Source organism: Pithys albifrons, chromosome 6, assembly GCF_047495875.1.
Source record: "Pithys albifrons albifrons isolate INPA30051 chromosome 6, PitAlb_v1, whole genome shotgun sequence".
In the NCBI taxonomy this organism is placed as follows: Eukaryota; Metazoa; Chordata; class Aves; order Passeriformes; family Thamnophilidae; genus Pithys; species Pithys albifrons.
Window position 1 is genome coordinate 6,521,042 of NC_092463.1, and position 23,436 is coordinate 6,544,477.

The following is a 23,436-nucleotide window of genomic DNA, read 5'->3' on the forward strand; positions in this document are numbered from 1 at the left end:
CATCCTTTGCTAAACCTTTTTCTTTTATCTGTATCTGACAAAAGTGTTGTAAATATTTTGATAGTTTCTCAGAGACAGAAGCTGAGTTTTCATGAAACTGGGTCTTACTGACGTTATTTTAAGCAAGTGCTTGGGTTGTTTGGCTTTTTTCTCCACACTGGATGTCTTAGAGGATACACAGGCCTTTGACACATGCAGAAGAAAAATGATGTTAAATCCAGGCTTAGAATACATGCTGTTCTGGGATTGTACAAACACTTGGCACAGCTTCTTAGCTTTAGGAATGCTTTAGTTTGCAAAGAGTGGAAATAAGTGAAGACCAAAGTAAAATACTACTTGAGCTTCCTAGGAAACAGGAGAATTAGACAAGGGCAAGATGTGTCATCGTAAGGTTATAAAATAATGTTCTAAATCATTACACTGGAACAGTTATGAGCCATACCTTTCTTAACATGAAGGGCTGGATTGCAATGCAATAATAAAAGTGAACCAACAACATAGGTGACTGACCTCCTGTGACCTGCAGCTTCTGAGTAAACTGTAACTTCTATTACACATCTGTTCTTTGGACATGCATGGGCATTTTATAACCTGAAAACATATGTTCTTTACTATTTTAAGTGTTGACTATAATGGCAGGGTTCTGAAATACCTCTTCCTCTTTTTGTAGCAGTCAGTATTACTAACAAGACCAAACTTTGCAGATTCAGCTATTTCTGCCAGGACACTTGATACTAAGACAGCATTTTTAATTTCCACCTGTTTCAGTGGCAGCTTCTTCTCCCTTATCCTGATTACATGAAGCCCTTACAGCTTCCTAATCCCCATATCTTCTGTGCTGCTGTCAAAACAATATGCTAAGGAGCCATAACTGCACTAGACTGGCTTAGGACAGCATTCCCCAAAAGGGAATTCTGGAGTGCAAGCACAATTCACATCTTAAGTTGAGATAGAATCAACCTACCAAGGTTCCTGAATCTCTTGTCTATACACTATTAATTCCAGTGCAGAAAACCATTAGAGACTCCAGTGAAAACCTGATGCTTACTCACACCAGAGCAGTGCTAATTAAATGGGTGTGTATGTGTGTACATGTACATGCTAATCTTGAGTGTGGTAACTGATGATAACCATGATTTAGTATTTGTTTTGTGTAAGGGAAGTAAGGTCTTGAAATCTGATTCACTTTTAAGTCATTTTTAAGGTTAGTGTACTTGTAAATGTATTTCCCCCCAAGTTCTGAACAAAGTCCACTTTAAATTGTAACAATGCCTACATTAGTAACTAGTGATGGGAACTGTTACTTTGGAAGAGGGATGTGGAGGGATTAAAAGATACAGTATTCAATAAAGAAGATTCATTTTCTTTCTTTCCAGGGATCTTTATTCCAGCAGACAGGTGACCGTGGGGGAAATGCATCACTTGCTTGGAAACGTGTAAAGGGATGCAAAACAAATGGTCATAATGGAGTGGAGCAAAAGACAATCATTCTACTATCAACTGGTTGGTATCTTCCTTTAACAGGCAGAGGGGGTGGAGGGGACTGTGTGAAAGAGAACTGAGTGGCCAAAACTGTCCAAACTTAGCTCCTTATGAACAGCTCTGGAGGAGAGGTTAAGCATGGTGAATAAAGTGCATTTTTCTCCTTCCCCTCCCTCTTTAGACATAGCAAGTAAACTTCTAGGGCAGTCGATGGATGAGAGTGGACTCCCCCAGCTCACGAGTTACGACTGCGAAGTAAATGCTCCCATACAAGGCAACAGAAACCTGCTACAGGGTGAAGAACTGCTCAGAGCTCTGGATCAAGTTAACTGAGCTTTCACAAAACTTGTTCCTTTTTTGGACACTGGTGAATCATCACCTAAAGCAGTCTATTTATATTTTCTATATCTGATTTTAGAAGCCTGGCTACAGTACTGCACTAATTCAGTTAGTTCAGTTTTGATCCCCTTTCTACTTATTTTGACAGTCTTTTTAATATGTTCTTTATGTAACAATAACTCAAACTATAGTGCATTTTTATAATTCTTTGGTACATACACTTTTAAGTCCATTACATTTAAAACACACTTGCAATAGCAGCTTTGAAATATGCACCTAATTTAAAAAAAAAAGTATTTATTTTTTGGCTGGGGAGTTGGTCACCAAAATTTATCATTAGTAAAATGTCATCACAAGAAAACTGGCAATACTTTCATCCTGCTTTTCATAGGTAGTTGGAAGACTTGTGCTCTCTTACTTTTCTGTTCAAGTTTTTTATTTTAATAGTTTTTATAAGAAACAACAATGCTTTGCAGCGGTGCATTGTAGCCACAATCGCACAATATATTTTCTTAAAAAATACCAGCAGTTCCTCATGCAATATATTCTGCATTTATAAAAAACTAGTTTTTAAGAAGAATCTTTTGTTTGCCTATGAAAACATGTTTAAACCTGGATTATGTCATTATTTTAGTCACGTTGTAATATAAATTGTTCTTAAATGCTGTCTTATGCTTTTGACTTCAAGGAGTGTGGTTAGTCAAAGGAAAGGCTTTATCTGGAAAGGGCTAGCAGCATTTTATTTGGATACGTTCTCAGTTTAGAGAAAGTTTGATGTTCTTAAAGTAGTCACTTTGCCAGCTTAAAAAGAAAATCCCTGCCTGTAGTTGTTGAAGTTAATGCTAATATTGTGTATGATCTTAAATCTAAATGTTCAGCTTACCCTGTGTGGTATAGGTGATATTTCAAGCCGATTGTAAAACATCTTGCATTGTTAGCAGACTTGTATCTAGTACAACATTGAGTTGCTCAATATTTTGATGTTTTGGTTTTATGCACCTTGTTGCTATTAACATCCGTATGTTTTCATGTAGATTTCAATAACTTGAATATATTTAGAAGCCTTTTTATTTAGAAATATATAGTTGTCACAAACATCTTATTTTCCTATATGTACTGTACAAAACCTTCATTCACTCATTCTTTTGCTCTTTGTGGTTGGATCTAACACTAACTGTATTGTTTTCTTACATCAATAAACTATATGTGGACCAGGCCCCCTTGGGGAGTGTGTTATCTGAGAGAAATGAGATAATTTATATTTTTGTTAGTGGTTATTGTTCATCCGTGTTCCCTTTTTAACTTAGAGTTGCTCAGAAATCACAGCTTCCTTATTTTGATTGTAACATCTCTATGTTAATTCTTTGAGCCTATTCAGTGCTGAGGTCTCCTAGACAGTGTTGTACTACCACTCGCCAAAGATGTTACACTCTCAGTCTGTTATCACACCAGTGAGCAAACTAGAAAGCAAGGAGGCAGCATATTTGTGTTACTTTAGAGCAGAAAGATTCATCTTTATGAACAGCTTAAAGGCTCGTCTCTGGAGGCTTTATCAAGGTAACACAGGAAAGCAGGAAAAGTTAAAAATTCGCAAGAGTGAAGATGGATTTTTATCACATAACTCTATGATTAAAGATTTAAGCTGGTACTTGATAAAACTTGTTCTACATTCTTGTCCTGTTGACTCGATGACTTTTCTTATTTTTGTGTCATAAAACACAGTGCTACTGCTATAACCCTGTATTGTGTAAATATGGTCAAGATATTCTGTGCATTCTCCAAACTATTTTAGAAAAAACTTATCTCACTGTAAGTAATCAACTGTGGAGTGTCACAGGAATAATTTTGGTTTTACATTATAAACTTTGGTTTCGTTGCAGTGCTTTGAAATCAGTATAATAGTACATAAGCTTGTTCTCTAAAATGAGTGTTTCACTGAAAGATGCACTTTCCAAACTGCCACAACTGTATTAAACCAAAAGGACACTATTAGCTACCAATAAAAAAAAAGATAAGGCACTGGCAGCAGCAAGTGGTTCCACACTCATGAAGTTTTAAGTAGAAGTTGCACAGAGAGGAGAAGGTGTGTAGAGGCACTCAGCTGGAGCTGGAGTTTTGTGCAGAGAACATTTTCACTACATACACCCACCACTGAATAGTAAAGATTTTTAATGCAGCCTGGAAAGCTTACAAATTTCTCTGGCTAAAAGCAGCAGAGCTCCTGCCTGCCTGCTGTGTGAGGTCTCTGGGCTGGCATTCTTTCCATGGCATTTCTTTCTCTGTCAGCAGTTAAAAGGTTTAAACAGTGGAGTCGGGTAAAGCCCCCACTGTTGGGGCATTCCTCGTGCTTAGCTCTGTATGGATTGATGTGGTGCTTTGGGGAGATACGAGGGGAGAGTCGTGCAGGCAGGGAAAGGTGCAGGTGGGTTCTGCTTTTCCTACTGCCCCTGCAACCATTGAGCTGGCTGGGTGGATTATCCCTTTGCATCTTCCAAGATTATCCCTTTCCATCTTCCTGCTTGATGGTGTTCTGCTTGACTGTATTTTGGAGGAGCCTGACCTGTTTGGATCTGTCAGTTCCTCTTGGTGTACTTTAAGAGGAAGTTTTCAGAGAGAAACATCCATGTTAAAAAGAAGAGGAAAACTGAAGTGACCCCCATGATTTGTGGTTGTGAGGCTGCTGCAGTCACAAAAGGGTTTAATTTGGAAGGGACCTTAAAGATAATTTCATTCCAGCACTCCTGTCATGGACAGGGACAGCTTCCACTAGACCAAGATGTTCAAAGCCCTGTCCATCCTGGCCTTGATCGTCTCAGCAGCTGTGGATTTAACAGAGCCATGTTTTGTCTAAAGAGTCTCTCATCTAAGAATCTTCCCAACTCTCACATTTTTTATTATGCATAATAAAAAGGCACAGCATTTTGTTTAATGAGCTGCAGTAGCTGTTTTGGTTTACTCTAGGGAAAAAATCCAACCTAAGAAAAACCTACCAAACCTCCTAGAGACAGTAAAGAAGGCATGGAAAAGTAATAGTAATTGCTCTGGCCCTGTAAGAGCTTTGCTGAGTCCAGATGCCAGTTTGCAAAAGCTAGAGAAGTACACCTTTCTGTTGCTTTTTTGTTTCTGTTTCACTACCTTTTTTTTATTCCTGTTTAACTACCTTTTTTTCCCCCCTTAAGGCTCTGGGAATACACAGTCTGGTTCTAAACCTACTCTGGAGGACAAGCTTCTAGAATAAATTGCTTCCTAAATGTTTTCTTACTGATTTTGAATACTGACTTGCTGTCTTTTTTAAATGTTGAGGTGCTACATTATAAACTGGGAGGAGATCCTTGACTGTGAGGGTGGTGAGGCACTGGCACAGTTTTCCTAAAGACGCTGTGGCTGCTCCATTCCTGGAAGTGTTCAAGGCCAGATGGGGCTTGGAGCAACCTGGTTTAGTGGAAGGTGTCCCTGACCATGGCCTGGGTTGGAGCTAGGTGGGTTTTAAGCTCCCTTCCCACCCAAACCATTTTGTGATTCTATGATTTGCTATTAGTTAAGAAACTGTGGGTAAATTCATTGTTCCTCCTGCATATAGAACATGCTAGATTATGTGGAAATGATACACCAAGTAGAACAACAAACTTAACTTCCAAGTTTTCCTGACTACAGCAGTAGTCAAGCCAGGCTTCCTTCAGGGCACAGCACAAATTATTACTTTTACATATGGATTCTAATTGATGTTTTAATCATCAGCAGTGATGATTTTGTGGAAAAGTAAAGGAATTTTTAAATTAGCATTTATGATGACACCATTCATTCCTTTACCTTAAACTAGTTGCAGTAGCAACTGTAGCTCCCCACAAGTCACTTAAATTTGCTGTCCAATAACTTATCTTGGGTGTAATATACTGAGTAAACTAAGGTAGCCTGGAGTCCAAAGTACACCTTTCTAACAATCCTTACTCCCGCCTAGCGAGACTGGCTTGGATCTTTGTGATCTTTGAAAACCTTTGGGTGAAATGGAAGCAACTTACTGTTATGTTTCCTTCCTTGGATACACACAATAAACTCTGAGAAAGTAATTACTGACTTAAAGAATCACAGATTAGGGTCAAAAATAGGGTTACACATACCACTGGTGACAATTTAAAGACTTCAAAGTGTATTTTGGATGAAATTATCAACTCTGTTTCCAGTGAAATTGAACTATAGAGTCAAAAAAATCTGATAATTACAAGTTAAACTATTGCCTATTTAATAGTATATCTTCATTATTTAAAGAGCTGTTTAATTAAACAGCTAAATGATTGTAGCTAGAGGCAGAACTGTGGGCTGTTTTCACCAGTATCTGTTGGCAAGTGTCCTCCCCTGTTAGGCTGCTGAGTGACCCTTTGCTGAACAGTGCAGTGGGAGCTGGGAGCATCCTGCCACTGTCAGCCAGGCTGGACGTGCCCCAGGTCAGCCATCTGTTCCCATTCCCACTGCTGAGCTGCTCCTGAGTAGAGTACATGTCTCACTCAAATGTCACTGCACTTACGCACATTATTCAAAATGCGATTGTTCAGCATGAAAATAAACACTTCACAGGCCAGGAGTACTCTGTAGGAAGGCCTTTTTCAAAAGGAATTAACGAGTTTGGTATTCAGCTTTCATTAAAAATACCATTAGCCATTAGGCACTTGACTCCCTGGAAAGCTCCATTCTGGAGGAATAGTGGGTTTTTTAATGCAAATTCTAGAAATGAGTTGTCATTTTCCTTCTGCGCTTCCCTGTTTACCTTGAGCAAGTTACCAAAAAAGTAAAGAGTTTGCTACTGGATTTATACAGTACAGTAGATTTTGTGAATAATAGCAGTATTCTCTCATGAAGAAGTGGTATATTTTAATGGAATTCTTTTTTTGGAACCAAGTACAACGTATTGCAATTGATATTTCTCTTGAAACATTTTGATGTACTTGTGACTGTATTTCTTTTTGATTGTGTAACAGTATAAAATTCAATAAAAGAGAGGGTTTGTTTCTAATTTTTGATATCTGTGATCTTTCTGTTCATCCCTTCTTATACTAAAAGATGGAGGTGGCAGCCAACTTTAAAGTGAACTAAATAACCACTGTGCAGAGTAACTAAAACTCCTTGCAGGTTTGAGATCTTACTGACTGCTGTTAGCAACTGGGCACCAAGCAGACATGTCGTCACTTTCCCAAAAGCATTAATACATTTTATCTTAAATAATATATAAAGATATGATATTTATATATAAGCTGAATCCTGTTCACCTCAGACAGTTGGTTATCCCACCTGAACTAAACAGAGCATGTGCATGAACAAAACAGGTCAAACATACAATTTAACAAGTCAGACATAGGGATGGTGTAGGTTTTCCCATGGAAAACCAAAGAGAGAGAGAGCAACAGAGGGACAGAGAATGTTTTATGAAACCTCTTTGAGTAATCACATCAAGAAGACCCTTTGGAACAAGACAGAAAGTCATTTGAATCCACAATTGTGTCTCCAGGTGATTTCAGCTGCTGTCGGTACAAAGCAAATAACTTGACAAGGACTTGTGACTCCTGCTCTCCTGTTAAATCAATTCCACTTCCTATTGCACAGATTAAAAAGCTTTTGCAACATTTTTGCTTGGTTGTGTGAGTACTGTCATAGTAGAGTATGATCCTGTTACCTGATACTAGTGATAGGTTTGTACCTGCAGAAGTTGGAATATGCTATTTAATAAAATATATCCATGAATTATTTTCATGAAATTCAATTAAAACATTATTTATTTTCATGTTTTCAATTTGAAAATGTGTTCTAATACAATCATATAAGGTATTTAAAAAAAGGAGTTGTCTTGTGCCCTGGGCACCTGGAAAACCCCGTTATTTTTATCTATGCAGGATAAATGGCTTGTAACTTGCAACTTATAAACTAGAAATTAATAGGGCAAATAAGAGTTAAATAAGAATATGAAGAAGATACAGTAACCAGCACATTCTTCCTTACAGCAGTTAATTTTTTAAATTTCTTTTCTTTAGTTTCAAAGGCATCAATTAAGAATTAAAACATACTAATGAAAAATCTGAAGATGCAAAGAAAAACACACAGTTTATGGAGAAGACTAGAGTATTAGTTAGTCTAAAAATTCATACTGTATTTTATTTTACATACCACACAAGGGTCATTATATGAAGAGACCCTGTTATTTGGTTTTATTCCTCTACATTTTCATTCTTTACACAGTACCCAAACTTTCTGCAAGGGAGGACCTAGCACATGTTAACATGAGCACAATAGCCTCATTCTCACTACATCTTGCATCATCTGACACAATCAAAGTGTCACAACATGCAGCTCCATCTGCCTTAGGAAAACAAAATTCCATATAGTGCTTCTTGAAACACCATCCCTGAGAAATCACCCTGCTTACTTCATGCTTCAAGTACACAAATCAGAAAACACACTCAAGCTTTACAAATTCAGCATCACTCCAGAGCCCAGCTCCTCTGCTCCCATCAAATGAAGGGATAACTCCTGTAACTAAATAGGGCTTGTCTTGAGCTGTATGTAATGATGAACTGACTCCATGATGTATCAGTTCTAACTTACTTGTGCCCTGAATCCTTAAATCAACTGAGGGAGGGATCGCATTGTATCTGTTTTCCCAACGGTGTTGGCGTTCTGTTTTAAAATCAGTACAATCTGTTGAAGTCGGGGTCACGTACTGGATGAGTGAGGTCACTGGCCAACATCCCTAAACGTGAATCCAAATGATAAGATGAAAATGTCTTTTCAGAAAAAGGCAACCCAAACCTCAGCAGGTGCCGCTCTCCTCATGTCTGTCCAGTTCACATGCAACAGCTCTGTGAATGCTCCTGTTCCTGTAATCAATGACATTGGCAACCAGTGGTGCTCACAGACAAGAGCTGTGCAGCCAATGGCCATTCATCTCCTAATAAAAGCTGCTAAAGGTTTGATTCCAGCAACCTTTTGGGAAATACAATAAATATGGAAAGATGCTTTGCGTGCCTGAAGCCCTGTGGAAGCTCCTGTCACTGTAGGAGCGTACAGCTTGACATGCCTCGCTGTAGTGAGAGAGCTTTGGACCAGTTCATGGATGCTACTGGTGAACTGGAGAAATGAAGGCACTACAGCCGGCAGAGTTTAACAGTCCTTTTGCCGTGCACGATTATTTGAGAAAGCGAAAAACAAATTTTTAACCTGGTGGCTGGGAAAAACTCCTGCAGGTTTTAAAACATGCCAAAGGCACCACACGCGCAACGCTCCATCCCATGCGTGTTCCATACTTTCTCTACATGCTGTTTCTCACTCGTTAAGGTTGACCCTGTGCAGAAGTGATCTCCGAGACCACATCCCCTTGTCCCCCAGGTGGCACAGGCGCTTGGGCGCTCTCCTTCCAAGCCTGGGGACAGCTCCCGGCTCAGGTGCCGCTGCCCATCCCCGCTCCCGCAACCCGCAGCGGTCGGCCCCGGCGACCGCCTTGAAACCAACACCGCCTTGAAACCAGAGCCCCGTCGCTCAAAACCCTCTGGGGAGCCTCCGGAGCGCTGCGGGAGCTTCCCGGGCACCAAACCCGGCTCCCGCAGGAGCCACCCCGCCGCCGCCCCGAGCGGTGCCCGCCGGTCCGTACTCATGGACTTTCCGACGCCGCGCCTCCTCTCGATGTCCGCTCGCCCCTCGGTGCGCGGGGCAGCGCAGCCCCCGCCGCCCGCTCCGCTCCGCGCCGCCGGCGAGGCCGCACCCACCCACCCTACGTGCGGCTCGGCAGCCGCGGCCCCCTCCCCTCCCGCCCCGCTGCCCCGGCCGCCTACGTGTGGCTGTGCATGCGGGAGCGCCCGGCACGGCACGGCACGGCACGGCAAGGCAAGGCAGGGCAGGGCATCCCTCCGCTCGGGGGGGCGGCCGCCGGTTCGTCCCTGCCCGTCGCGCTCGCTCAGGTGGAAACGGGGCTTCCCCGTAGGCGTCGGGTCCAGCTACCCGGAGGGGTTTTGGGAGGGGGCGGCCGCCGAGCATCCCCCTCCGAGAGCCGGGGGGCAGCGCAGGGACCGGCAATGGCCCTCCGCGGGCACTGCCAGCCGGAGCGTGGCGGCTCGTCACGTCCCCACGGCCGCGCAGCCCCGAGCGCCCTTCCCGCTGCTTCCGAGCCCTGGGATGCTCTTGGGGGTGCTCCTCGGACTGGGGAGCGCAGCGTTAAAGCCTCAAGCCCCAGGAGCATCCCCCGCCTCCCCGGGACTGTGGAACGGCGGCGCCTGCCTGAGAGGACCGGACGGCGCTGCTTCCCACCCGAACCATCCCCTCCATCCCCGGGAGAGGCGGGAATGCGCTGCTCGCAGGGGCTCTTGCTTGCACACTGGGCTCGCCCGTCATGGCGCGGGGCGAGCGGGGCAGAGCCCCGGGGCGGGGTGGGGGGGAGCGAGGGCTCAGCACCGACAGCACCGCCGGGGATTCGCCCCATACGGAGCGTGGGGGACCAGAGCGGAGGGGGAGATATGGGCCGCTCCATCGCTCCATTCCGGGGCAGCCCCGGCGGCTCCTCCCGGCTCCTCCCGGCTCCTCCCGGCTCCTCCCGGCTCCTCCCGGCTCCTCCCGGCTCCTCCCGGCTCCTCCCGGCTCCTCCCGGCACGGGCGGAGCGCAGGCGCGCGGGGGCCGCGCAGGCGCCAAGGGGATGTTTTGGAGCGGGAGCGCATGTGCGGGAATGTGGCGGCGCGGTGGGATGAGCGTGGAGGGATGAGACGCGGGATGAACGGCGGGACCAGCGCGGAGAGATGAGCCGAGGGGTGAGCGCCGTGCCGGGGCTGCAGGCGGACTTCGAGGAGCTGCTCGGCGCCTTCCAGCAGGCCGACACCGTCCGCTTCGAGCGCTTCGCCGAGCTGTGGAGGGAGCGCCGCTTCCACACCGTGTACTAGTGAGTGAGGGAGGGCTCCCGGCCGCCCTTCCACATCCCTCCCGCATTTCCCCGCGCGTATCTTTCCCCGCATCCCTCCCCACATCCTCCTCGCATCCCCTCCCGCATCCCCCCGTCCCCTCCCAGCCCGCAGCCCCAGCTGCTGAGCCTCCCCTCGGTAAAGGCGGGTGTGGATGAGCCGCATTCCCCTTTGGGCCTGACTCTGGGAGAGGTTTGCCCGCCTGAGGTCATAAATAAATGGCAGGGAAGCGTCGGTCCCTGTGTAATATTGAAAAACAATTGTTAGTTAAGTTTGTTTCGTGAAATAGAAAGAGCTGACTCCTCGGGGAGCTTGATGCAGTCCTCAGGAGATTGAAACATACAACTGCAGGGTATTGCATTTTTTGCTTTATGCCTGACTTAGCACAGGGAATTTAATGTGTGAGAGCTTAAAGTCTGGCTGCCCTTGAAGGCGTCCCTGAGCTTGGGCCCTAAGACAATATACCCATGTTGTGATATTGGCATTTTCCCATGCAGGGCCAGGAGTTGGACTCGATGATCCTTGTGGGTCCTTCTCCAGTCAGGACCTTTGATGATTCCATGTTCTTAAAATACCTAAATATTGTTTCTGCATTATGGATCCTCTAAATCCTGTGCGTTTGTATTTACTTGCTTTAACACGCTGCTTTTTTTTTTTGCTTTTTTTTCCCCTTCAGTGGTAGAATAAGGGCCCTGGAGAGGAATAAGCTCACAAAGAAGACTTTAGAACTGGCCCAGCAGTACTTCTTGCCCCCATATGCCTTCCAGATCCGAGTTGGTGCTCTGTACCTTTTGTATGGGCTCTATAACACCCAGCTTTGTCAGCCAAAACAAAAGGTAATTGTTCTTGAGGTTTTATTCTCAGCAGATACTAGACATGTGGTTTACTGCTGTCTACTCTGTCATCATCAAAGGTTAGGGCATTTCCTCTCATTTCGTAAAATAAAAATGTTTGAAACCAGATGATCCCACTGCAAAGGGCAGGGACAGAGAATGTGCTCATCAGCTGTAGGGTGAGCTACATTATAGCCTCAGTTATTCTTTATAAATCCAACAGAATGAGGACTGGCTGAATTATTTCCAGAAGTGGAATTCTTTAATAGGTTGAGAGACTGCATGGCTAAATCCATGCCTCCTGTCTGTTTTTAGGAAAGGAGTTGGAAACTCAGTGCAAGAAGTGGTTTACTTGGGAACTGTGTGATCTATGTTGTGTGCATATGCATGGTGGAGTGCAAATTCTTTAAATACAAACTGAATTTGAAGTAGTCTACAATGATGCCATGATGTCTCATATCTTGACTTCAGAGAAATCAATACCTTTTATGGAAATGAATTTAGGCAATTTTAAAGCCTCTGCTGTAGAGCAGCTGTAAGAGAGTACATGAGTGTACTGAGAAGAAACCAAGGTGACAGAGTAGATGTGGAAGGAGAGAAAGGAAGAAATAAGGGAGTGATACTTTTAGGAGCATTTCAGTGGCAGCACATCCTGGTATGAGTATTGTTTCCCAATCACTAGTGAGTGGGAGTCTCCTCAGAGCAGACTATTTCACACACTTCAGAATGTGAAGAATTAATGTTTTCAAATGTCAAAAAGGACTTGCATTCCATGTCACTGTCAAAGAAAGCTGCAGTGAGAAGGTTTAACATGACAGTCTAATAAGCTCATCTGCATAAAATGTTGATAGTAATAACAACAGTTATAGTATCCTTTCTGTAGTTCTGTGGTCATGGGACATGCTACACACTGGACATCCCAGTATTGTCTATAGTAGAACATCATCACAGCAGTCAGCTGGCTTAATTTTTATTTGTTGAAATAGGCAAATTGGCATAACAGTATGTAACTGTTTTGTTGCAGATCAGAATTGCACTCAAGGACTGGCCTGAAATCCAGAAATTTCAGCAGGATCTGATAGACTCCCAGCATTATGATGCAGCATATGTTTTCAGGACACTGCGACTTGCCAGAGCATTCCATTTCACAGCAATGCCAAAGCTAGTGAGTTATGGCATTAATGATTTCCATTTTAAAGTAAAATACCCTCATCTTTCAATGGCTAACAGTTCAACAGCACTCATGGTTAGTTTAGCCTCGAGGCTGTGTTGAAATGTAATGTGTGGCTTCACCTAGGTATGTGATATAAAGCTTAGAGGTTGTTTGAATGCTTCTCAGCTCAAAATATTTTTTCAGTATTTAATGTTCTCATTAGATTTGAGATGTTTTATCAGTTGTGGAAATTTATCTCAGTTTAAATTCTTGACTAGGGAATAATTTGTGAGAAGTGCTGACTGAGCACTGTGACAGCAAAGCTGTGTGCTCTTGTTGATGAGATGGTTTTGTGCCTTTGAGCATCTCCTGATTGTTGGATATGCAGTAGGAATTCTCAAGAGAAGTTTCCATTATGAGTTTGCTTTTAGGTTACAAACATTGTCTCTTGCTTTAGCTGAACTACAGAACTAAGAAGAAGATTGAGGAAAATGAATTTAAAGAAGAGTTTAAGGACCCAAGTAACAGAGTAAACAGCCTCATCACTAATGATGTACTGGAGGTACAGTAATTTTAAACTACAGTTGGTCACTGGGTTTGCTTTGTTTTGTTTCTTCTGTTGCCCAAGAGCTATAACTTCTCTAATCAGCACAGTCTCGTCCTTTTTAAGTCTTATGGAATGCAGACTAGGGTAATAGCCTGTAATTTTACTGAACACTCAGGACTATGGTCTTTGGTTTGGAGAGTTGTGGTACCTTTTTCAATACTGAGGTATACTCTAATGTTTGTGGGTTTGCCTCAATAAGGTGCAGAACAGGAAGGGTATAAATTGTTAATTGTCACTTACAGAAGAATGGAAATTGGGGAAAGCATGTTTGTTTTGATGTGTCTGCAGGTTGCAGATGGAGGATTGATACTTGGGGTAATTGGAATTTACCAGTCTGCAGGTTTATAGCCTTCTCTAACCTGTGTTTCTTCTTTCAAAACTTGGTTTTGCTTAATATATTTTATAAAAACTGGAGTAATTCAAGATAGGTATAGATTCTTACATCTCTCATTATGACTCAGTAATAGTTTCTCCAGTTTCTCCAGTTAGCAGGTTTCTCCAGTTACTCCTAGCAAATGTGTGTCATCAGTAAGGTTGACTGCAGTGGTACAAAAATCAGTCATCTGTGAAATGAGCGGGTCAGAGGAGCTGCTTCCTCAAAAGGAGGAAATAAAATGCTTCCATCAGAGGTGAAAATAGACCACCTATCAGAATGAAGTCTCTGTGAGCACTGATCCTGAGTTTCCTTCTTGTTTTAGAAGTGCAAGATACTTTTTTGTTTTGCTTATTTGGCAGGCTGATGGGTCAGGGCTGCATAGCAGGATTGCTTGGCTCCCTAAAACTGAAATGATCTAAACAGAATCTGTTTCTAACACTCTTCCTGTTTCAAGGATCTCCTTAGAATGGTTTGTGTAACTCTGGTTTTGTACATTGAGGACTAATATTGTTTTACTGGTGGAGTTATTTTTTTTCTTGAAAAGACACTTTTTTTAAAATTTATTTTAGGAACTGATGAATATTCATGACCACTATCAGAAAATGAAGTGTGTCATTTCAGCAGACAAATCCCAGGCAGACAAGTCCTTGAGCTTGATAAAAGATGACTTTGTAGTTACTCTTAAAGACATAACCTTGGAGCATCAGGAATGGCAGCAGAACAGGATGGTGAGTAATAACAACCATTATACTGTGGCAATGTAGCAGATTGTGTGAACATGTAAGAACTGGCTTTCTTGATGTGATTACCTCTGAGCTTGCAAATCTCAGACCAAAGTAGGAGGAACTGTAACACTGAAGTAATAGAATGTAGAAAACCTGAGCCAGAGATATGACATAGAGGAAAGGACTTGTATTTGGTGCTGCCTCTGTGATACCATAACCATTGCTGAGAGGTAATCCCTGAAAGTGTGACTTATGGGCAGTATTAAACTGACCTCATGAAATACCTCTGTAATACTTATTCTTGGATTAAAGAATGGCCACAGTGTAAGATTGATAAAAAAATGGGCCTGTGTGTAAATGTTTGTTTTGGTTTTTACAGTTCTTGTATTTTAGCTGTCTTGTATGTGACATGTTTAAAGAAAAATCCCTCCTTTCCTTCCCCAGAAGTTATTCTTAAATGCTAAAGAAACTGATGAAACAGAAAAGAAGAAGAAAGAAGAGACTTCGCTGGAATCAGAGGTAAAAAACTCAACTAGTTTTCACTTCAGATCACAGGCTAAGCAGTGTAGGTCAAGGCTTGAAAGTGTCATAGTAAGTTCTGTGGGCAGCTAGTGGTTTTGATTTTAAATCACATTGTTTTCTGTTCAGCTGTGAGCATTTACTGCTTTGATAGCTCTTGATTCTCACAGTAAAAAGTCCCTCTCAGTTAGGGAAGGAAAAGAGCTATATTTTCTTGGCCAAACACCTTAATGCTTCCTTCTGGAATTTCAACTAAATGCAATATCCTTTTTTTATGCTACAAAACTCTCTCATCCTGCGCATGTTGACTTATTTCAACTTTGAATTTGATTAAGATGTGAAGTGATTGTGTCCTCCAGGGCTTTGTAACAGTGAAAGCAACCAAAACTGTGCTCTGCCTTTTTAATGAAATTTGAAGTTTTTTTTTTTCCTGTAAGTAACAGTTTGGTAGCCTTCAAATTGTGTAGAACTAATTCTGGAGTTATAGCTCTAGTCAGATATTGCTCAAGTTATTGCCTGATATGATACTATGTTTCAGTACTGCTAGAACAGAATAAGAAAACTTTTCTGGCTGTTGTTTCTTTGCAGGGTTCTGAAAGAGCAAATGCCCTGGCCAGAATCAAATACAGGTCTTACTCTGCAGTTGCTGAGGTAGGTGTAAAATCTGATGATAGGCATGTATTTATTTTTAAAGAACAGTTTTAGGTACCACTTGAATGTAAATGCTGGGTCAGAAAGGAATGAGTTAAAATTGCACTCCGTAATTCAGCCTTTGAATGTTCTAGTTTTTCTATTTTTTTGGGGGAAACTCAAAGCTCTTATTATTCTTGTTAGGTTTATGTAATAGTGCAGATAAGGCCTGTGCCTGGGGGATTTTCATTACAAGGTATCTTTTATTGTCTACACACTGCTTTAGTGGATGGAATTTTAAGGAGATGGAATAAAAATATTTGTGAGTTTAATTCCTCAAGTCACTTGGATCTTAGATACTGGAATCTCAGAAGAACCTTATGGAAATCGAACCTGCGAGTTTAAATTCAGTTGCAAGTTCTTGGAAACATTGTTTTAATAAGTGCTACTTTAAATTGTTGCTTTGAAATATTTTAGCAGGCCTATGAGAAACATCACAACTTTCTTTATGGAAATCTGATATTGAAAAATGTGTTATTAAATTAAACAGAGCTCTGGATTGTGTGACAGTCCAGGCTTGCATGAATATGCAGTGATAGTGTTTTCTAGGCACTTAAGCAAAATATAATGGCAAGGAGGCTTTATGGTACAGCAGTGACCTGCTGTAGGTTGATAGTAACAGAGAATGGTTTGGGAATTAATGAATGTGCATTTTAAGTGATACACCCATAAATCATAAGAGGGTGTTGCCCTGTTAAAACTGAAGAACAGCAACTAGTGGGAATCATCCCTTCCTCTTTGTCTCCCCTTCTATTTGTCCTCCACCCTGACATCAAGTTGATGCTTTGGTCCTTGCTGGTTTGTAAGTGACACAGAGGAATATCTGGCTGTATAAGTTCAGCTTTTTTTTGTCATTCATATGTTTGGGTTCTAGGCTTCCAAATCCAGAAGACATCGTCAAGTAAAATTAGAATCTTCTGAATCAGAGAAGTCTCCAAGCCGAAGTAGAAGGACCAGAGGGAGATCACCACCAGCAAGGAGAAGAGCTTCTCCAGAAGGCAGAGGTATTCCTCCACTGCACCCATGAACCTGGAGGGACTGCAAAATTTTATCCATTGCTTTTCTAGCTGAGGCAGCTGGGGTAAATTTTGCAGTTGGTCAGTGGAACACATTGGAAATTGTCTTTCTGCTATCCAGCTTTTAAAATTGTAAAAGTTGCACTGCCATCTAAGCTTTTTGTTTACTTATTATTTGTTGAAATTTAAATTAAATAAAACAGCAAAGTAGTTTTGAATTCTCTTTATTTTGAAGACAGTGATCTAATTTCAAAGTTCCAAACTGTTTTCTGACTTGGTTAGCTTCTGCTGGAAAAAAAGTCATTGAGAAAATTAATCCCTCGATGAGCATTATGCAATGTTGCCTTTTCTTGACTTTAAAAGGGTAGATGAAGTGTTGAGGAGGAATAAGGGCATTTTAAATTACCTCTGGACTGACTTGGTGATTAATTTGCTTTAAATAGGTAGTGCTAATTACTTGTTATTGAAGGGTTTTTAGTGAACTGTATTGAAGGTGCTGTGAAACAGGTTTCTCTACAGCATCTGACTAGGATGTCAAGAGAGCAGCAAGTGAACAATCTTTCAACTGCTGGACCAGGGATGTAGAAGCAAAAGAGAAAGCTGACAGTTTTTCTTCAAAATCTATCTGCAGGTGAAATGCAGGTGGCAAAGGAAACTGTTACTCAGCATATTGGGATGCCAGTAATTACAGAGGAGAACTCGGATGAAGAAGGTACAATGACTGGAATTCTGACAAACCAGTGGCTTCTTTCTAATAACTCTCTGCTGTATTTTCCTGAAACTAAAGCTGGTATTTTAGATCATGTCTTGCTGCCTTGAAAAAGCTAAGATTAGTTTTTAGCCTGCAAATCATTGCATGATGAGCACACCATGGCAACAGAGTCATGTTTTTCTATGCAATTTTGTTACAGTGTGTTCAGAGTTAAAATTGATCTGATTAAGTCCCACTCTTCTGTAATACAAATTTGGTTTGAAGAGTTCCATTGTGTAGGGAGAAGTGATTTTTTTGCTCATTCACCTTCTTACAGAAGATGCCTGTTCTAGTAGCTCTGGGAACTTATGAGGTAAGGTTAGCCCTTGCTGCCCTCACCTTTGTTGAGGAAACATAGAGGGTTCCCCTCTGGCCTCAGTTTCAGCTGGGCAGTGTTTCAGGGATTGAGTTCCAGTACACATGTACAGTAATAGCATCCTCTGCTGTACTGGAAGTTGTCTGACATCATTTGGCAGAGGACTTGGAACTGTAGCAGAGGAGTGGATGACTCAGGTTACTGGAAATAATGTAATTTTAATTTGGAAGCACTGTTAAAGCAGACTGCTCAAAGCTTATAGTGGAGTTGCTCTGCAGAAGCATCAGATTGAGATGTTAGATGATCTTGGACTGCTCTGCAGCTCAGAAGCTTCATGTTCTCAGTTGCTTGAGGAGAATTAAGCACTGTGGGACAGGGACAGTGTAAATAAAATTGCATCCTCTTTATCTGAGGTACCTTATTTAGCTGTGCTCTGCAAAGAGCCCAGGGAACTGCTTTGCTGCCATGTCTCAAACACGGGAATTGTTCCTGGGAGGAGCTGGCCAGAGAAAGGCAGGATTTCCACTGGCAGTCCTGGCAACTCTAGGGCTGATGGGTCTTGCTTATGCAGTGGAAGGCAGACTTGATAGACCAGAGGTACTGGTTCATAACTTGAAAGAGGGGCCTTTAATTAGGTTGTTTAAAAAGGGGGAGCAAAGGGTTAAGTATAACTTCTGGAAAGCTTTAATGACACAGGTGAGCATGAGGAGTGTATATTTTGGAGTTAATTTGCTATCCAAAATTGTATGTAATGGAAGGATATTTATACAATGGAGTATAATAACTATTAAAATACATTTGTAGCAATGTAGCATGTTTATATTTGCTCTTTTTAAAAGCAAAAGAGCAATTTGTAGTACTGAAGTGAGATTACATTCTGTGATCATTCTTAGTTGTAGACAGTAGGAATTCATTCAATTTTAAATGGTCAGATTGAAGGCAGAGTGGTGCATTTAATGTACTTTATTTCCTTTTCCTTCACTTGTCCTCTTGTTGTGGACAAAAAAATTCTTTTTAAATCAGAAACATTCTGCATTTCTCAGAATTTTCCAGTAAATTCCGAAGCATTAAAACTACCCAGAAGCTGTCTCATCAGGTATTTTGTGCTTAATTTTGTGAGTACTCCATTTGTCAACTTCATAGCAAAGTCTTGAAGAGGGTTCATGAGGAGCAGAAAGCTCTCAAGATGAAATAAGTTTTGAAGTACAGTGTTTATCAATGGAATTTTAATTAATATTTTGAATGGTAGTGTGCTGTAGAATCTAAAAAGATTTTTTTTATATTTAAAAGAACATGGGTAGAGGAATTGGGAGAGGATCTTAAGAGCTTATCTAATTAATTTCCTTTGCTGGATAAAATTAATTCTACTTGAACAACTCCCATAAGGGAAGACAGATTGAAAAGCTTTTTGAAAAAAATCCCTCTCTCTGTTTCCTTTCAGAAGTATCTCTCCCCAAGAGGAAAAGAAGATGCTAGAGGATACAGCTGGAGGAGCACTAATGTTAATTTTAATGACAAAATGTAAATGTCAGAGGTAACACCAAGTGCTTGTTCTGGATGCCTTTGAACATGCAAAAAGAATCTGGGATCAGAACTACAGGTGATGCTGGAATACTGGTAGTGGCTGGGGTGCTTTAAGTGTCTCATGGTACAGCACTTGGCTTCTTGTGGGAGACAAACTTGCTGTGTCCTGTCTTAGGTGAAAATAGAAGGTAATGGCTTGTATTTACTTTGTACATGTGAGTTATCACTTGGAACTTGTGTTGATCTGCAGTGATGGTTTTAGCTGAGACTGTTAAAAGAACAGCTTACAAAATATTTGCCCATATAAGACATGTCTGTAATCGTTTATCTCTAAGCATAAAATTAAGGTTACTGACTGTTGAAAATTAGTACAATAAATTATTTTTCACAGTTTACTTGCTCCATTTTATAGTGTGTAACTTCACTGTTTATCAGTTTGATCCCACACTTGTGGGAATGAACTTGGTGATAAGCCTTTTGTTGTACTCTGTCTCCAAAAGATCTGAAATTGTTCTGTATTTGAATGAAGAGATGCAAGGTGTGTTTATTAATTCTGCCAGATGACCCTAAGCTGTACAAGGGCAGGACTGGAATTCAAAATGATCTTTATGAATTGGAGAGGAGTGGAAGAAGTGGGTGTGGAAATAAACGTGAAGCTCCGTATTGAGAACAGGCACAGGATGAGGAAATGATTGCTGGGCAACAGTTAGGGCAGAAAAACCAAACAAACAGAATCAGAAGCTGGAGTATTTTCTGTAAACAATAAAAAGCAGTTGAATTCATATCACTCAAACCTGGAAAGCTACTGCCTTAAATACCCCTGTGTGACCACAACAATTCAAGAAGAACATGGATAGTTACTCTGCTTGGAATTTCTCCAGTTGATCATAGCTGTACTGTCAAAAAAGGCCAGAGAAACTGAGGTGTCCTTTTCTACAAGAAGAAACATAAATTAGAAAGATTTTGAATATAAAAGGAACGTAAACTGAATGAATTAGTTTTGGTAGTATGTCTCTCAAAGGCCAAATGAATTGAAGTGCTCTTACCAAGAAGAAAACAAACCCATTTAAATGGAAACGTAAATGGTTTTACTATAAAAGAGGTCCATATTAAATGCTCTGATTGGCAAGGAAGAATGGGCCTAAGTGACAAAACAGGTTGGACACTGAAAAAACTGATAATTAGATGCCAGTGTTTCATTCAGTGAGAAAAAGAGGAAATGCTTTGTAGTAAAGTCAAACCTTACTGCATAAGTCAAACATCAAATATTCAGTTGAATAACCAAAATCTTTAGAGTCTAATCCAAAAGTCCTTATAGTCCAGATCTAATTATTACAGAAAAAGAACACTTCTACACAGAGAAAAAAATCCCCATAGTGGTAATAATACAGTTAAATTTATCATACATGCACTTAGTTTCTACCTGTTTATTCTGGTCTAGTGTTCACTCTTTCACTGCACTTCTGTTCCAAAGGTTATTTGGATTAGTCTGTGGATAGAACATGCCACAGATGGTCTGCTTAAAAAGACTCCTCTGTAGTTATAAAAGTTTTGGAGGTATCATTTCTGTGAAGTTTGAACAGTTTGGTTTACTTGGGTTTTCTGACTTAGGCTTTTCAGTTACCATCACAAGCTCACTATCTGTGCATTTCTGCTCCTAATTTTTGGTGAGCAGGTAAAGGACGTCTCAAGGAAAACTTAATCAGACTTTTTTTGGTCAATGAGGATCCTGTTGGTAATACTGCATTTGTCAGGTAGATCAGTTCCAGCTGGTGCTTTGGGTGCAGGTGTGCAGACTGATTGAGCAGGGGATGCACAGCAGTGTAGGTGTAATAGGGGAGCAGTTTGGAGATGAGGTGCAGTGGAGTTCTTGAATCTCTTTCTGGCTGAGAAAGATATAGATAAAGAGGGAGAGTTCTTTCTAGCAGGTATTGGGAAAACAAATTCATAATTTCTTAAGAGTTTCTTCACTTAGGAAATTGCTTAAGGATGAATTGTACAGCACCAATCCTCTTTTGCTGTTTCCAGGCTCTGAGGCAAGTTAGGTCTTCCAGCTACATGGCATTGGGTTCTTGTGTTGAAGGGAAACTTGACAATTACTTTTCCATTTCCCTCCAGTTTGCAGCTGTCTTTCTCAAGGAAGCTAAAAATTAAACACAGCTACAAAAATGTACTTTTTGCTTTCTTGACAGGCTCTTTTCAGCTAAATTATTTTTTCATGTGTATGGCATAAATGTTTAAAGAATATGTTTAATACTGTTCCCTGCAGTGGCCCTGTTTCATAACAGGGTCATCTTGTTTGCCTCTCCTTATATCTCTGAACCATCCCAAGAGCTGAGTAGGGGGTGGAATTTGTCAGAATTTTTAATACTCCATGACATAAGACTTCCTTGCACACACCTCTGGCAGTGATTTGCAAGTCTGCATTGGAGCCATGCAAAGGCTTGACTAGGCACAAAGATGGCTGCATTCAATTAGCAGTTATTTTAATACTGTAATAATGAAAACAAATGTTCTGTAATTTGTTTATAAAATTGCATAGATGTAAAATGATTAAGAATAAATGTAGAACTGCTGACTGTATGCCTAGTAATGTTTCAAAACAGTAATCTTGAGAATTTAAAAGCAGCTGTAAGTAAAGTTTCATAATGCTGGTGTAATCCTTAAAAAAAAAACAAAAAAAAAACCCAAACAAAAACCCCAAAATTCCCTTGCTGCAGTCTGGTGGGCAAATACAGGCTTTGAAAAGAGTAGAGGGACTTACTTCCTAAAGTTCTTCACTGAAGCAAGCAGCTATCATTAATAAAACATAACAACAGTAATTGTGGACTTCTAAAATATTGTGGTACACTTTCTGGTATCTACATTCTCTCCTGTTGTAGCCTCAGCTACTGCAGTAAGTTGAAGGCTGCAAGGAAACCTCATCTCTCTAACACCAACCCAACTTCAGTTGTGCTGATGGATAGGAATGAGACAACATGACAGTGTATCTGGATGTTGTTACTGTTTCTGTAAGTTAATGTGTTTTGGCACAAACTCTTCTGTGGTGGATACACAACAGACTGAAGAGCTCTGTTCATCCAATAGTAATTACCATTTCTTTTAGCTTTCAAAGCTGAAAGGTGCTCCAAGTGGAGGTTTGGACAGTGCTGTGCAGTGTTTACAAGTATAATGTGGATGATGAAAAGCAGAATAAACCTAAACCACTTAAAGGTGACATGAGTTTACAGAATCACATAATCAATTAGGTTGTAAAAGACCCTGAGGTCATCATGCCCAACCTTTAACTGATCACCACCTTCTCAAGTGGCATGTCCAGTGTTTTCTTGAACTGTTCGAGTGGGAGGCATTTTACAATTGAATTTTTATTCTTGTAACTAAAGAAATCAACAAGGTCTAATTAAGTCAATATAAGTGCAAAAGTTTGCACTTGGACAAATTAAATTCAAATACCAGTTTGGGAATACTCCTGTAAGCAGCTGTGCTCAATCTGGAGGTTTTTGCAGCCCTCAAACCAAAGGTGAATTGGCAATATGGGGGGGTGATGTGAAGAATTCCAAATGCCAGGGATGACAGTGGACATCTCTGGTGTGTGTAGCATGGTGTTGATGTAGGTATCATCTCTAGAATAATTGGAGAATCCTAAAAAAAAAAAAGGCCAACAAAAAGAAAGCAGTCTGCAAGAGTTTAGTCTGCAAAATAAAGGGTTTGAGTGTGAATGTAACAATCCTCCTGGTAACAGTCTTTATAGCTTTGTAATATCTGTTTATGCAAATGGTGATTAATTAATTGTTCTCCATGCTCACTGAGGTGGAAACATACAATTTGCAGCATATAAATTTCCTTAGTAAGAGAATTTCACAGTTAAGTAAGCAATTTTGCCTTGTAACAAACAGCAAAATCACTTTTACTGCAGGAGTTCAAAACAGTGTTGGATAAACACATCGTGGTTGTCTGAGGCAGACATGATCCTAAAGGATACCTTGAGGTTTATTCTAGTATTATACTTCCATATCTTACATAACAGACCCTATGCAGGTGTTTGTATTTTTGACACATGCATAGCAAATTCTTCAAATGACACTGATACTGTATCCCTTCTTTTCTGGAATGTTTCATTTTAAAGTTTATTCTACATTCACATTTTACAAAACTTGTTACATGGACCTGGCTTCCC

The 23,436-nt window shown here is 41.0% G+C and overlaps 2 protein-coding genes across 4 annotated transcripts in view; both read left to right on the forward strand.

Annotated features, from left to right (window-relative positions):
- HIF1A (hypoxia inducible factor 1 subunit alpha) overlaps positions 1-3,037 on the forward strand; it is a 31,394-nt gene extending 28,357 nt beyond the window's left edge. For both annotated transcript variants that reach the window (XM_071557326.1, XM_071557327.1), the window contains exons 14-15: positions 1,377-1,503; positions 1,664-3,037. In XM_071557326.1, coding sequence (XP_071413427.1) covers positions 1,377-1,503; positions 1,664-1,815 — 279 coding nt within the window. In that variant the 3' untranslated portion in view covers positions 1,816-3,037. The remainder of the gene's footprint in view (positions 1-1,376; positions 1,504-1,663) is intronic.
- A 7,454-nt stretch (positions 3,038-10,491) lies between these two features.
- Positions 10,492-21,842, forward strand: SNAPC1 (small nuclear RNA activating complex polypeptide 1). 2 transcript variants are annotated; one of them, XM_071557328.1, is made up of 10 exons: positions 10,492-10,730; positions 11,426-11,585; positions 12,607-12,747; positions 13,193-13,297; positions 14,288-14,446; positions 14,888-14,962; positions 15,551-15,613; positions 16,527-16,656; positions 17,300-17,380; positions 19,177-21,842. In XM_071557328.1, the coding sequence occupies exons 1-10, from the start codon at positions 10,591-10,593 to the stop codon at positions 19,209-19,211; spliced, it is 1,089 nt and encodes a 362-aa protein (XP_071413429.1). In that variant the 5' UTR covers positions 10,492-10,590; the 3' UTR covers positions 19,212-21,842. The 2 variants fall into 2 exon arrangements, with proteins under 2 accessions (XP_071413429.1, XP_071413430.1); XM_071557329.1 differs by having other exon boundaries at positions 19,180-21,842.
- The last annotated feature ends 1,594 nt before the right edge of the window (positions 21,843-23,436 follow it).

Excerpts from the sequence above, each read along its gene's own strand:
- SNAPC1 (XM_071557328.1), top strand. The coding sequence starts at position 10,591 with ATGAGCCGAGGGGTGAGCGCCGTGCCGGGGCTGCAGGCGGACTTCGAG. Across the intron at positions 14,963-15,550 it reads AGACTTCGCTGGAATCAGAG|GGTTCTGAAAGAGCAAATGC; the intron begins GTAAAAAACTCA and ends GTTTCTTTGCAG. Across the intron at positions 15,614-16,526 it reads CTTACTCTGCAGTTGCTGAG|GCTTCCAAATCCAGAAGACA; the intron begins GTAGGTGTAAAA and ends TTTGGGTTCTAG.